Genomic DNA, 12,554 nt, shown 5'->3' with positions numbered 1-12,554 from the left:
TCAGGGCTCGCCGCGGGGAGTGGCTGCAGCCTGATGGCTGCTAGACGGCAGCTTTCTTTTCAGCCCTGAGCTTCCTCGGCTCAAGTTGCAGGCAGGGCTGCAATCTTTGGTGACTGTGACATCCTTTGTTTATTGATATGGCAGGAAATATTCCATTTATAAATATTCCATTTACCAGATTTTAGGTGAGCAATTGAGGTTTACTTCACAAAGCATGGATACTGTTCTCTTTTAAAAACAGTGGCTGTTGATATAACTTGGGAAAGACCTCACGTGAGGAGGTAACCCAGGTCTTCCTCCTGTGCGTCTCCTTGGCTTTCACATCGCACTCTTCTGATGCTTCTGTCCCCAGATGGGGGGAGGGGGTCCCCCAGGAAGCCGGTCAGCATGACACCAGCGGGGGTCCCACAGTTAACCCAGTTCTGACACTGTCTACCTGGAGGTGGTTAAGGGCTCAGTCCCACGAGACTGCCCCTCACTTCAGATGCCAGTCGCAGGTAGCGGGTCCCCAGGTCACCCAGAACTTCGCCTGACTCGGCTGCAAATCAGAGGTTCCCACGGCCCCTTCCTCTGCTTGATTAATACAGGCGAGCAGCCAGAGGAAGAGCTACCAGGGCAAGGTTTGGGGGCGTCCTCAGCACAGGAGCTTCTGTTCCCATGGACGTGGGGGGCATCGCACCCCAGGGAGGATGTTGTCACCCACCTGGATCTCCCTGAACCTGCACTTCTGGGGTTTTCATGGAGGCTCATTGCTTAGGCAGGATTGATTCGATCCTTGGCGGTGGGTGATAGAAGTCCGTCTCCAGCCCCTGCACCCCTCCCCCGAGGTCAGCGGTGGTTCCCCTGGCAACCAGTCTCCATCCTTAGGTGACCTGAGGGCTTTCCAGAAGTCACCTCATTAACATAACAAGTGACACCGTGGTCACTCTCATCAGGAGATTCCAAGGGTTTTAGGAGCTCCGTGTGGGCTGTGTCCACCGTGCTGTGTTTGGAGAGACCAGGCGTGCGGTGCTGGGGACGGGAGCACACCGTGCTTGGTCCAGTGTTTTGCAGAAGACGAGTGACCGCTGGGTTGTGTCTGCACCTCAAGTCGGCACTGCCCCCCGATGTGCCGTTAGGAGGACGCCCCCGGGTGGGGGCATGAGGGAGGGAAGGATTGGAGGCCAGAGGAGAGCAGCCAGGGCACCGCCTCTCACCCTGTCAGCTCCCTGCTCACTCTTCTCCTTGGCTTCCTGCTTTGCATCCGACCACCTGGTGAGAGTCCTGTGTCTACACGTGGTCTTGCGTGTCTAGACGGGTTTTGCTTTTCCAGCTTCGGACCTTCGGTTTGGTGGAAGGACACCATTATCACTGTGTGACACACGTTGACCTGAGGAAAGAGAGAGTTTCCGCACCAGTGGGGTGGAGTCCAAGCCATGCACCTGGCCAGGTGATGCCCTGCAGACCCGCCCATGGGGCTCAGGCCCACAGCGACCCCCTCCCTAGCAGGGGGTGGAGGGAGAGGGAGGAGAAGCCAGGGTCCTGTGGGAGCGGCGGGGTGGGGCGGGTGGAGGCCTGTCTTAGTGGACAGCGGGCTGCGGCTCTCCAGCCCATTGGCAGTGTCACAGCGGGGGCTGCGCAGGGGTCCGCGGCTTTTCCACTGAGCCCGCTCGTCACCCCTCCCTCCCCACGCCTGTCCCCGTCGCCAGGTGCCGAGTGTCTGCCGCTCTGCCCCCGGAGGAGCTGGGGAAGCTACTGCTTTTACTGTTTAATCCCGCGATGGAGTCTCTTTCCTAGGCACCTGCGTCCTTCATTTTCTTGTTACAGCAGGTGTGTCTCTGCTCTGCTCGCCTTCAGACTTATCGTGGTTGGTGTTCTTTCAGTTTGTGGTATATGTGTGTATATATATAGGTAAATGGCTGTAAGCGGTTTCTTTTTAAAGCAGGTCAGAAATTGCCTTTATCCGTTAGATCTACTTTTTCCTAATGTGTTTGCCTTGGCTTTCATTATTTCTTGTGTAAATACTCATTTATTATGAAGTAATAAGCCCACTTTAGGAATTCACAGTTATCTCTAAGTAGACCATTTCCTCCTCACCCCCTTTCTGTGGATCTATCCTTGAGACTCCATCTCTCTCCCACAGGCCTCATGATATAGGGTCTAATGTTTATTTCTAACCTTGTGCTTTATAATGTATAAGCCTAAGGATTTTTCTTGTTTCGTGATCTGAGCTTTCCAGCAACATGTATTTCCTACAACATCCCACTGGGTCAGCTGTTAGCCTTGACCTTGACTAATCATTTTAACGTCACCTCTCAGATTGTCAGTAATTCTGTCCCTAGAAGACAGTCAGCCTCCCTCCACAAAGGCACCGGACACAGGAGAAGAGATTGAAGTGACACTTCCTGTCCTGAGCCTGGCGCCCTGTGACTGTGGTTTGTAAGTACCATGGACTCCGCCACGGCCGTATGGAGAAAGCCTCCTTCCTAAATTAGGTTCATTGTTTTTCTAGAATGATTAAAATAAACCGAATTATCTTTGTCTGACATAACCGTAAGTGTAAGTGTTCTTAGGACTGCATATTTTATGTCTTAAGGTTGATAATCTCGGCCAGTTATTTTAAAGTCTATTTTATTAAAAAAGCGAGATTAATTTTCTTCACCCAAATCTAGGCAGATCTTGACTTCTGCAGTAGGGCAAAGGGTGATGTCGTGACCTCATTCCCCTTGGCTCCACACAGAGTTTGGAGAGCTCTGGAGATGACTAAAGAGCAGCCTCTGGCCCTGCTGGTGTGGGAGACCTGAGGAGGCTGCTGGTGCGGCTGCAGCCCTTCTGTGCTTGCGCAGCAGACAGTCGTGTCTCTGCACAGGTGCCCCTGCCTGGTCCGGAACAGCGCCTGGCCCGAACTTGAGCTGACTAGTGAGTCTGAGGCCTTGGGTCCCCACCGTCCCTCAGGGAGCAGTGATCCCACTTCTGCTCAGACTCGCTTGGTCTCCCTGGGGCTGGTGTTGGAGGCTGAGGACCCGAGAACAGCCTGGGCAGTGGCTGAGGCTGCTGTTTGGCTTCATGCCAAGGCGCATGTGGGACAGAGGTGTCTGTGGAGGCCGTTCTGAGTCCAGGTCTGATGAAACCAGAGGCGGCTGATCAATCAGATTACAGCCTGCGTCTAGTTTGTAAACGGAAAAACAAAGAAGAAATGGCAGATCTGTGTGTGCCTTGATGTGCACGCTGCTGTCGGTCAGTCTCCAGCCTGTCAGCACCGCCCGGCAGGGTCTTCTGTGCAGCCGTCACGCAGGCATGGAGCCCGCCTGCGGGGAAGCCCACCTGTGTGGGGTCTCGCGGGGGCCGATGTGCTGACCTCCTGTGACGTCAGGGGGGAGAAAAACCTCCGTCCAGAGTTGAGTTGGGCCCAGCTTGTGGCCCTTTGAGCTCCCTGTCTTCCCTGGACAGTGGGTGTCTAGGAAACCCAGACCCTGGGATGTGCTGAGAGGTTATAAGTGATCGGACTGGCCCCTGGGACACAGGCAGAGGAACCCTCAGGTCGCCAAGGTTGTGCATCACCTGTTCCTCTCACGTGGGTCCAGCGCAATTCTCGGTGCCCTGGAGCTGGGAAGATCAGGACACTTTTTTCTCTTTTTCTTTTAAAATTAGTCTTTCTTCTGAGAATGCCAGCTGCTTGCAGACTGGAAGCTCAGCGGGTTTATTCATATTTAAGTTGGCAGACTTTGAACTGGAGGCCATTTTACGTTGCAAGGGTAAGACCTACGTTCAAAGGATCTTTGGTGTGAACTTTGTGTAACTTTAAAAGTTTGCTTTGCCTGCCACGTGTGGAGGTCAGAGGTGAGGAGGACAAGATGCGCTGGTCCCCAGCGCCAGCTGCTCTCACCAGGCTGGCGGGTTACCGCCACGCCGCCCTGGCCTCTCCTGGCGTCCCCAGTCCCGCTGGCAGCCCGGCGCCCTCCCTCTTTGTCCTGGGGCTCGGCCAGGCCGCGTCAGGGACCCTGAAGTCGGCTCTGCCCGTGTTCTTGCCGCAGTCTTGGTGTGGTGCCTGGTCACCCTCACACCTGTCAGGCTGAGCGACGTCTCCTCGCTCCTCCTGGTGTCCGCTGAGCTGCGGGGATGACCGACTCCTGCCCGCCCCCCCGACCCCCCGTGGGCCCTACAGCCGAGGCCACTTCTGAGCCGACTGCCTGCGCCCTGCGCCCTGAGGGATCCCTGCCGGCCTGGGGTGGGGCCCAGGCCACACCTCACCTCCTCGTGGGACGTCACCCCTCCCTTGTCATCTGTCCGCTCATGTGACAGTCCCTGAACTCTCCAAGCCTCCACTGGCCTCAGTGCCCACGCCTGCCCCCCATCCCGCTGGTCTATCCTTTAAGACCCAACTGGATGTCCCCTAGACCCGGCTCTGTGTTCTCACAGGGACGCTGCGCTTCCCAGCACTTTCACAGCCGTGTTGTGTGTTTAGTCCGCGGGCTTGGGCCGGGTCAGCTCTCCGTGGGCCGGGCCTTGAGCTGCGGGCCCCAGTGGCAGGGCCTGTCTGCTCCCTCCTAATGTCCTGGTGTCCTGATGTCGAGCCCCCGGCCCCAGCCTGTGTGCAGCAGGCACTCAGGGAGACCGCAGGGAGCACCCCTGCCATATTGCTTGTTTGTTCCTCCTTGCTGGAAATTAAGATTTCAGGAGCCTCCGCATTCACGTTGCTGGCTCGTGTGCTGTGATGAGCAAAACCAGTGGTCGTGAGGTGAGTCGTAGGCCATTCACTATGCGTAGAGTTTGCACAGTGCGCCTGTCTGTACTGTGCTTTATCCTTCTTTTCTCCCAACGGCGCTGTAGTGGCTGCTTACTGAGACTGTGGGTGTGAGAGTTCAGGGGATCACACGGGGCTCTGCAAGCCGTGTGACTATCAGCACAGCTAAAGCTGTGTCCACAGTTCGAGTTCATCATTAATTCTCTCACGACCGGTCCGTGCAGGCCTTCTGCTTGCTCACATCCATGTTCGAAAATCAGATGGCCCTGGTGGAGGTCGACCCCACCACCCCGGTGAGGTCTCAGCAGCGCCCTGGTGTGGGAAGGGATCTGTCAGTGCCGCCCCGGTACAGTCTTTCAGGAAGGTTGTGTACGTGTGGGTTTATCACTCGGGAGAATTTAGATTCCTTTTTATCTTAAGAAATAGAAGTAAAGTTTAGTAAACTCCCAGCTATACCAGCAATAAAGAAATTCTTGCTCACACCATGGCTCCTATCTTGTTTAAAACTAAATGGCTTGTGGTTTATTTTCATGTGAAACATTATTTTATTTCAGGATAGAAGGTAGACTTTACAACAGGACTTTTATTAAAAATAGGAATTCATTTTTTAGCAGGATAAGAATAAGCTTGACGGTTTTCCTCACTTCCAAATGCTGCACATCTGTATCTGCATGAATTAATCGTCCAGAACTGCCTTTAAGTTGCACGTCTCCTTGAAATAACTCCGTCATATAAGTTTGCTCTCATAGACCAGTTTTGTGTTTTTATTTTAGCTCCTGTGTCTTATCGACTCCTCCGCTGTATTTCGGACTTGTTAAGGAAAAAAGTACTAAGCCGGCTACTCACAAACAATCTGGTTAGTGTAATGTAGTCTGAAATACAAAATGCAGAGGGGTTCCTTGTCTGAGTTACCTTTGTTTAGCTTCGCTCTGTCGTTTTGTGAATTCACGTTCGTCGAAGTGCAAATTCAGCGTTTTCTTCTTCCTTCACTCCGTCCTTTCTGTGCCTCTCGCGTGTTTTCACGCGGTGTTTGTGGCGGGGGATGTGCTGGCGTTTCCTCTCCTGAGTTGGGTGTAATTCACAGGGATTCAAGACGGGAAAGACACTGGTGGTGGTCCCTAGTGGCCAGCACAGAGCAGACTTATGGTGAGAAAAGTGTGTTCTTGTTTCCCTTTGCTGAAGAGTTTCACATTTTATTTATTTATTTATTTTATTTTATTTTTATTATTATTATTTTTTGCGGTACGTGGGCCTCTCACTGTTGTGGCCTCTCCCGTTGCGGAGCACAGGCTCCGGACGCGCAGGCTCAGCGGCCATGGCTCACAGGCCCAGCCGCTCCGTGGCATGTGGGGTCTTCCCAGACCGGGGCACGAACCCGTGTCCCCTGCATCAGCAGGCTGACTCCCAACCACTGCGCCACCAGGGAAGCCCTCAACTTGCATGTATTTTGTTGAGGATTTTTGCATCTGTATTCATCAGTGATACTGGCCTGTGATTTTTTTGTAGTATCTTTGTCTGGCTTGGGGATCAGGGTAATGGTGGCATTGTGGATGAATCTGGGAATGTTTCATCTCTTCAAGTTTTTGGAATAGTTTGAGAAGGATAGGTATTAGCTATTTATATGTCTGGTGGAATTCCCCCGTGAAGCTGTTCAGTCCTGGACTTTTGTTTGCTGGGAGTTTGTAAATTACAAGTTCAATTTCACTGCTAGTGATCCATCTATTCAGATTGTGTATTTCTTCCTGAATCAGGTTTTGAAGATTGTATGTTTCCAGAAATTTGTCCATTTCTTCTAGGTTGTCCAGTTTGTTGGTACATAACTGTTTATAGGATTCTCTAATGTTTTTTTCTATCTCTGTGGCATTGGTTTTAATTTCTCCTCTTTCATTTCTTGTTTTTGTTTATTTGGGTCCTCTCTCCTTTCTTCTTGATGAGTCTGGCTAAAGGTTTGTCAATTTTGTTCTATCTTTTAAAAAAAAAATCTCGTTTCATTGATCCTTTCTATTGTTTTTTGGTCTCGATTTTATTTATTTCCTCTCTGATCTTTATTATCTCCTTTCTTTTGCTGACTTTGGGCTTTGTTTATTCTTCTGTTTCTAATTCCTTTAGATGGAAGTTTAGGTTGTTTACTTGAGATTTTCTTGTTTCTTGAGGAAGGTCTGTGTCACTTTAAACTTCCCTCTTAGACCTTATTTTGCTGCATCGCATAGATTTTGGAAAGTTGTGTTTCCATTTTCATTTGTCTTGAGGTATTTTCTGATTTCCTCTTTGATTTCTTTATTGACCCATTTGTTTTTTAGTGGCATGTTGTTTAGTCTCCACATGTTGGTGCTTTTCTCATTTTTCTTCCTGTAATTGATTTCCAGTTTTATGATATTGTGGTTGGAAGAAATGCCTGATAGAATTTCTGTCCTCAGTCTCTTGTTGAGACTTGTTTTGTAGCCCAGCACGTGATTTATCTTGGAGAAGGTTCCATGTGCACTTGAAAAGAATGTGTATTCTGCTGTTTTTGGATGGAATGTTGTAGATATCTATTAAGTCCAACTGCTCTGTTGTATCATTTAAGACTAATGTTGCCTTATTGATTTTCTGTCTGAATGATTTGTCCACTGATGTCAGTGGGGTGTTAAAGTCCTTACCATTATTGTATTGTTGTCAATTTCTCCCTCTGTATCTGTTACTATTTGCTTTATATATTTAGGAGCTCCTGTATTGGGTTCATATATGTTAATGAGTATAATATCCTCTTGTATTGCTCCCTTTATCATTATATAATGCCATTCTTTGTTTTTTTTTATAGCCTTTGTTTTAAAGTCTGTTTTATCTGATACGATTACTGCTACTCCTGTGTTCTTGTAGTTTCCTTTGCATGAAATAGCTTTTTCCATTCTCTCATTTTCAGTCTCTGTATGTCTTTAGCTCTGAAGTAAGTCTCTTGTAGGCAGCATATAGGTGGTATTTCATGGTTTTGAATAAGAGTTTATGTATATATATATATATAAATTTATGTAAACATATATATAAATGTTATGGAGTAAAGTTATACATGTAAATAGGGAAACATTCACCTTGTTTCTGGTTTATTTTTTATTTCTAACGCCACTTTGGACTATCTCAATTATTTTCTCTTATCCTCCTTGAAGTGAGGAGTGCCCTTTGGAGAGTCCTCTGTCCAGCAGGCTCATCAGGCAGTTTGCCGTGGCCCACGACCGAGCTGCCGTGCTCTGTGTTCAGTATTCAGGTGCACAGTCCAGCCGGAGCCACACTTCTCTGCATTTGTAAGAGTCTCTTACCTGCCCACTGTTCCATTTTAAACAGATTTTAAAAATCTTGGTTACTTGAAGTTATATGACATTGTTTGAGTCGAGATTAAAATCAAAACTCACTTCCCCTGGAACGTTATTAGAATTAGCCCAGAGCGTCTGTGTGTGCCCTGCAGTTCCTGCAACACGAGCACTGGGTCCAGGTCTGCACTCCGTGTGTGGGGCCGTCTCCTTCATAAGCTCCAAGGGAGACTGGCAGGAGGGCTGCACATGGAGGCTTATTCATAGACAAAGGGAAGCTGCAGGACAGCCACCAGCTGCCCCTGGAGGCCTGGTCTTCTGCTTCCTCAGTGGGTTGAGCCCTTCCTCCCCCAGGTGGAGTAGGGCACGCAGGGCCGGGCACCCTTGGCCTCGTGGCAGCGCCGTGATGTCAGGTGCATCAGAATGCCTTTAATTCCTTGCTGGGACCTCAGCAATTTTCTCGGCGAGGTTTGGAAGAAGTCGGGAGGCAGTTTTCATCCAGGCAGCTTCACTCTGAGCTCTTCTTTTCAGAAGTAAACGTCATTTCTGCTCCCTAGATTTGCTTACAGGTGAGAACATGCCTTTGCTCCCAACCCAGGGTCTGTCGTGCACCAGCACCCCCTCACCCTAACCTCCATGAGTGCTTGCCATCTGTGCAGAGCAGGTCCCTAAAGCTCACGGTTATTTATAACTGTGCTGACTTCCTTCTGTTTTTCATATAATTCTAGCCAAAGAAGTGTTTTGAATAATTTTAGGAAATTAGATATGTAGTGTTATCAGTAAACTGAATATTTTTGTGATACTCAACGTGCTTGCTTACAGAGTGTTTGATTAAAAAGTGGGCCCTCAAGTTTGAATGTTGGATCTATAACTGATTTCTCCCTTGTTTTAGGGAACTGTTCACGTGGAATGGCTTAGCCGAGCATACGCCTCTCAAGAGCTGTTGAGTGGGCGGCCTGGGCTCAGACCTGCGTCCTGGGCGTGACCCTCGGCTCCCCGCCCTCAGGCTCCTCGCTGTAGAAGTCGGGCCACGACGTGAGGCACCCGGCGGGCCCTCAGTGGCCGGGGATGGGGAAAGTGTTGTTACCTGTTTCAGGCTTCCTCACTACCTGAGGAAACGAGCACCAGGTTAACTGGAGATTCTACATTTTATCTGCTGCAAGTGTGGCTCCTCTGAGTTATGATTTATAAGGAGCTCCTCTCACGTTTTTAAGCAGGAGATGGACGGCAGCTGGCCTGTGGCTTAGTCATGTCGGGCTGAGGGCAAGGGGTGTAAAGCCAGATTAAAGTAATTAAAATTTCATTAAGTATTATGGAATTGTATGAAAACGAATTCTTATAAAAGGATGCAACTGAGCTGAGAACTCTTGCTTCTGGGTCTCGAGTCCTTCGTCTGTCTGGGCGCTGCCGAGTTGGCCCCCTTCCCGCTGCCCTTCCTGTTGGTGGGGACCTTGCGCCCCGTCCCTGTCCACCCACCGTCCGTCCTGCTCCTCGGCCGGGCGGGAGCCTCCTCCCTGGGGGAGAGAAGACTGCGGGCCTGGGTTTTGTGTCGCTCACTCTGTTTCTAGAGCGCGTCCCAGCCCACACCTGGCACATCGGTCTTCTTCGGAGGCGAGAGAAGAGAAGACGTGTGTGCCACGTGGACACAGAGGAAAGCGCGTCCTGGCTGGGGTCCCTGGGGTCCCGGCGCTCACCCCGAGGCCACGCGTCGGCACAGGCCTCCGGCTCCGCCCTTCGTGTGCCCAGGCGGAGCTTGGAGGAGAAGGTCCCGTTGAGGTCCCGTTGTTGTCACTGGGAGTTGCGGGTCTGTCCTGAGGCGCCGGGCAGGCTCCTTACGGCGTCTGCTCCGCGGCGCCCCTGCCTGCTTGGGTACCGCAGCCGCGCCGTCGGGAGCTGGGGAGGAATGCTAGTCAGTGGTGGGAGGGCTGGGAGGACGAGAGGAGGGTGTCCCGCTCCGCAGTGGATGACTGGGTGCCCCGCTGAATCCACCACGCGTGGCCCCGCGGCCTCTTGCCGCCTGGGGAGGTGGGTGGTGCGAGCGCCCTCGTTTGACGTGCGAGGAAAGGCCGCTCAGCGCGACAGGGGCGCGTCTGGAGGTCCGAAGGGACGGTGTCGGGCCCTCCGCGCCCACGCGGGGGCCGCAGCGCCGTCTCTGCGCGGGGGGCGCGGGGGCGCGGCGTCCCGAGGAAGCGCCGAGGTGCCGCCCCTTCTCCGGCCTTGGTGCTTCGGCGAAGCTCCCGGAAACTTACACCAGAGGGCAGCAGAGCCATTTCGGATAGTTTTCTGCTCGGTACACTTCAGCGCTCAGCTTTCTCGAGGTCATGTCACAGAGCTGCAGTGTGCATCTTTCCCGGTGTTTCCAGTTCTTCCTGTTAGTTTTCTGACAGGTGTGATGTGGTGATGTTGCAAGTCACTGTCTGATCTCTAAATTACCATCTGTAATTCACACGCCGAGCCCACGTGAGCACAGGCTCCTTGCGACGGCAAGGATGTCTCCTAGCCCTGCGATTTCAGTCACGAAGTGTCAGACTCGGGAGATCTGAGGCCTTGGATCGCCCAGGATCACGGCGCCCAGGACGTGGGGCTGGAGCCCTTACCAGCGCGTGGCAGCGGCTCAGAAGCGCAGCTTTGCTGCAGCACAGGGAGCATCGCTGGTTTTCTGGAGCGAGTGTCTCCCCGTCGCCCGCCGGCGCACCCGCCGGAGTCTAGTGGGCAGACCAGCCCTGCCCTTTCCGTTTGGCACCCCTTCTCGCAGGACGGCAGTTTCATTTCCCAGACTCCAAGAACCCACCTCCAAGAAGCCTCTCGCCGCACGGGCTCCTCAGCGTGGCAGGCGGTGGCAGCGTCTGGGGATGACTTTAAGGGTGCCCCTCCCCGCCGCCGCTGTGAAGGCCTTTCGAGTTGGTCACTAGGGCGGGGCGGGACGGGGCCCAGACAGAAGCCACAGCGCTTGCGGCCGCTTCATCAGGACGGAGCTGACGGGCCGGGCAGCCCAGCGCTGGGGCCGACGGGGCGCGGGACCCCTCGTCTGGACGGCCGTCGCGCTGGCCAGCGGCATGACCTGGGCAGTACTGCCTGTCCCTTCCTGAGCAGACGCTTATTTTCCTGTAAAAGGAGGGGATGGATGCAGTAAGTGATAACCGGTCCGTTATCTGCAAGTTTAATTATTCTGATGCTGTAATTGCTGGTCAAGCCGATGGGTTACGTCACAGTTCAACACCTTCTTCAGAAACCATATTTAGCCTTTAAATGAAGTAAAATCCACCTCCTTGGGTGTTGGTTCCCCTGGGTTGCTTGGCTCGGAAATGCCTCTGGCTTCCAGCGTTACTTCTTCCTGGACGAGGTGCGGTTCTGGTGTTTTGGACGAAGGTACTCGGTCCTTCCTGCTCTGTCCCACTCAGGTCACGACAGAGCAGTGAGCACTGTCCGCTTCCTGGGACGGACGCTGAAGGTGTGGTCGGTCCGCAGGACAGAGCTGGCACTGCGTCTGGTAATGGTGACCCCAGGGAGACTGTCGGGCAGTCCGCTGTCGGGCCGAGCTTCTCCAGGGTCCCCGTGTCCTACCCTAACCAGGAGGCTGGGCAGCTGGGCAGCACAGTGACACTGATCGATGGTTCAGGACTTTCTTCTGTGTGTGCGTGCGTGGTGTGCGTGTGTGTGTACACATACGTGACACGCATGCGTGCACAGCACACAAGTACATGCATGCGTGCACATATGTACACACAGTTAAATAAGCCTTTTGTTTGTGTGGCCTAAAAATGATAGCGATTAATACTAAAATACTGGAATAATTTAAATATAAATTCAACGTGATTTTATAGTACAGATGAAAATATGCCCAAGGGATACTATGTGGAGGAAGTACCTTCTGGGGAAAAAAAATGCCGTGTTTCAGTGAACTTGTAGGAGATCATTTGGAAATAGAATGGGAAAGGGGGACAGGAAGATGACCGGAAAAGAGGTGATGACAGGAGACGCGGCTTCGATTCATCAGATTATGTGCTGGCAAAAAGCATATTTTCAAGAAAGCTGTTAGCATTTATTTTCTATGAGTCTTGTATAAAGGGACTGAATCCTGGGGAAACTAATCAGGAAGGGAAAGTTGGTTAATTCCCAGGCCTCTGCAGGGTGAGGCGCTCGGCAGCAGTGAAGAGAGAGGGAATTTGTTTTAGGCCCTTAGTCCTATCAGCTTCTACCCTGTGACATGGGCTGTGCAATGAGGCAGCAGACACCTCAGAACTATGTTTTAAAACAGGTTTAGAATTTTGGCTTGAATATGTTTACTGCCCAGTTATTTTAGAGTTTTTAAACGGCCAGAATTCAAAACACTCATTACAGTAAAATTTAATCATGTAACGTCTTTTAGAAAGGAAGAAAAACCAAAAACTAAGCTGGTTCTAACAAAGTACATTCTATACAGTTAGAATAAATAGATGTTTGGTGTTAAGATGAAAGGATTTCATATTTAGAGCAGTAGAGTTTTTATTGACATTTATTTTGTTAGTAATGATTACTGATTTTCATTGCAGGGCAAAGACATTTCC

General features: G+C 51.4%; 1 protein-coding gene across 1 annotated transcript in view; it reads left to right on the top strand.

Annotated features, from left to right (window-relative positions):
• Positions 1 to 8,884, top strand: part of WDR27 (WD repeat domain 27) — a 31,087-nt gene extending 22,203 nt beyond the window's left edge. The window contains 9 exon segments of the mRNA XM_073789321.1: positions 1,262 to 1,376; positions 1,379 to 1,429; positions 2,271 to 2,418; positions 3,466 to 3,734; positions 4,650 to 4,834; positions 4,930 to 5,138; positions 5,497 to 5,579; positions 7,867 to 8,001; positions 8,362 to 8,884. Coding sequence (XP_073645422.1) covers positions 1,262 to 1,376; positions 1,379 to 1,429; positions 2,271 to 2,418; positions 3,466 to 3,734; positions 4,650 to 4,834; positions 4,930 to 5,138; positions 5,497 to 5,579; positions 7,867 to 8,001; positions 8,362 to 8,414 — 1,248 coding nt within the window. The 3' untranslated portion in view covers positions 8,415 to 8,884.
• Positions 8,885 to 12,554: the final 3,670 nt, after the last annotated feature.

Source organism: Tursiops truncatus, chromosome 12 (genome assembly GCF_011762595.2).
Source record: "Tursiops truncatus isolate mTurTru1 chromosome 12, mTurTru1.mat.Y, whole genome shotgun sequence".
Classification (NCBI taxonomy): Eukaryota; Metazoa; Chordata; class Mammalia; order Artiodactyla; family Delphinidae; genus Tursiops; species Tursiops truncatus.
This window is presented reverse-complemented; position numbering and strand designations above follow the sequence as displayed.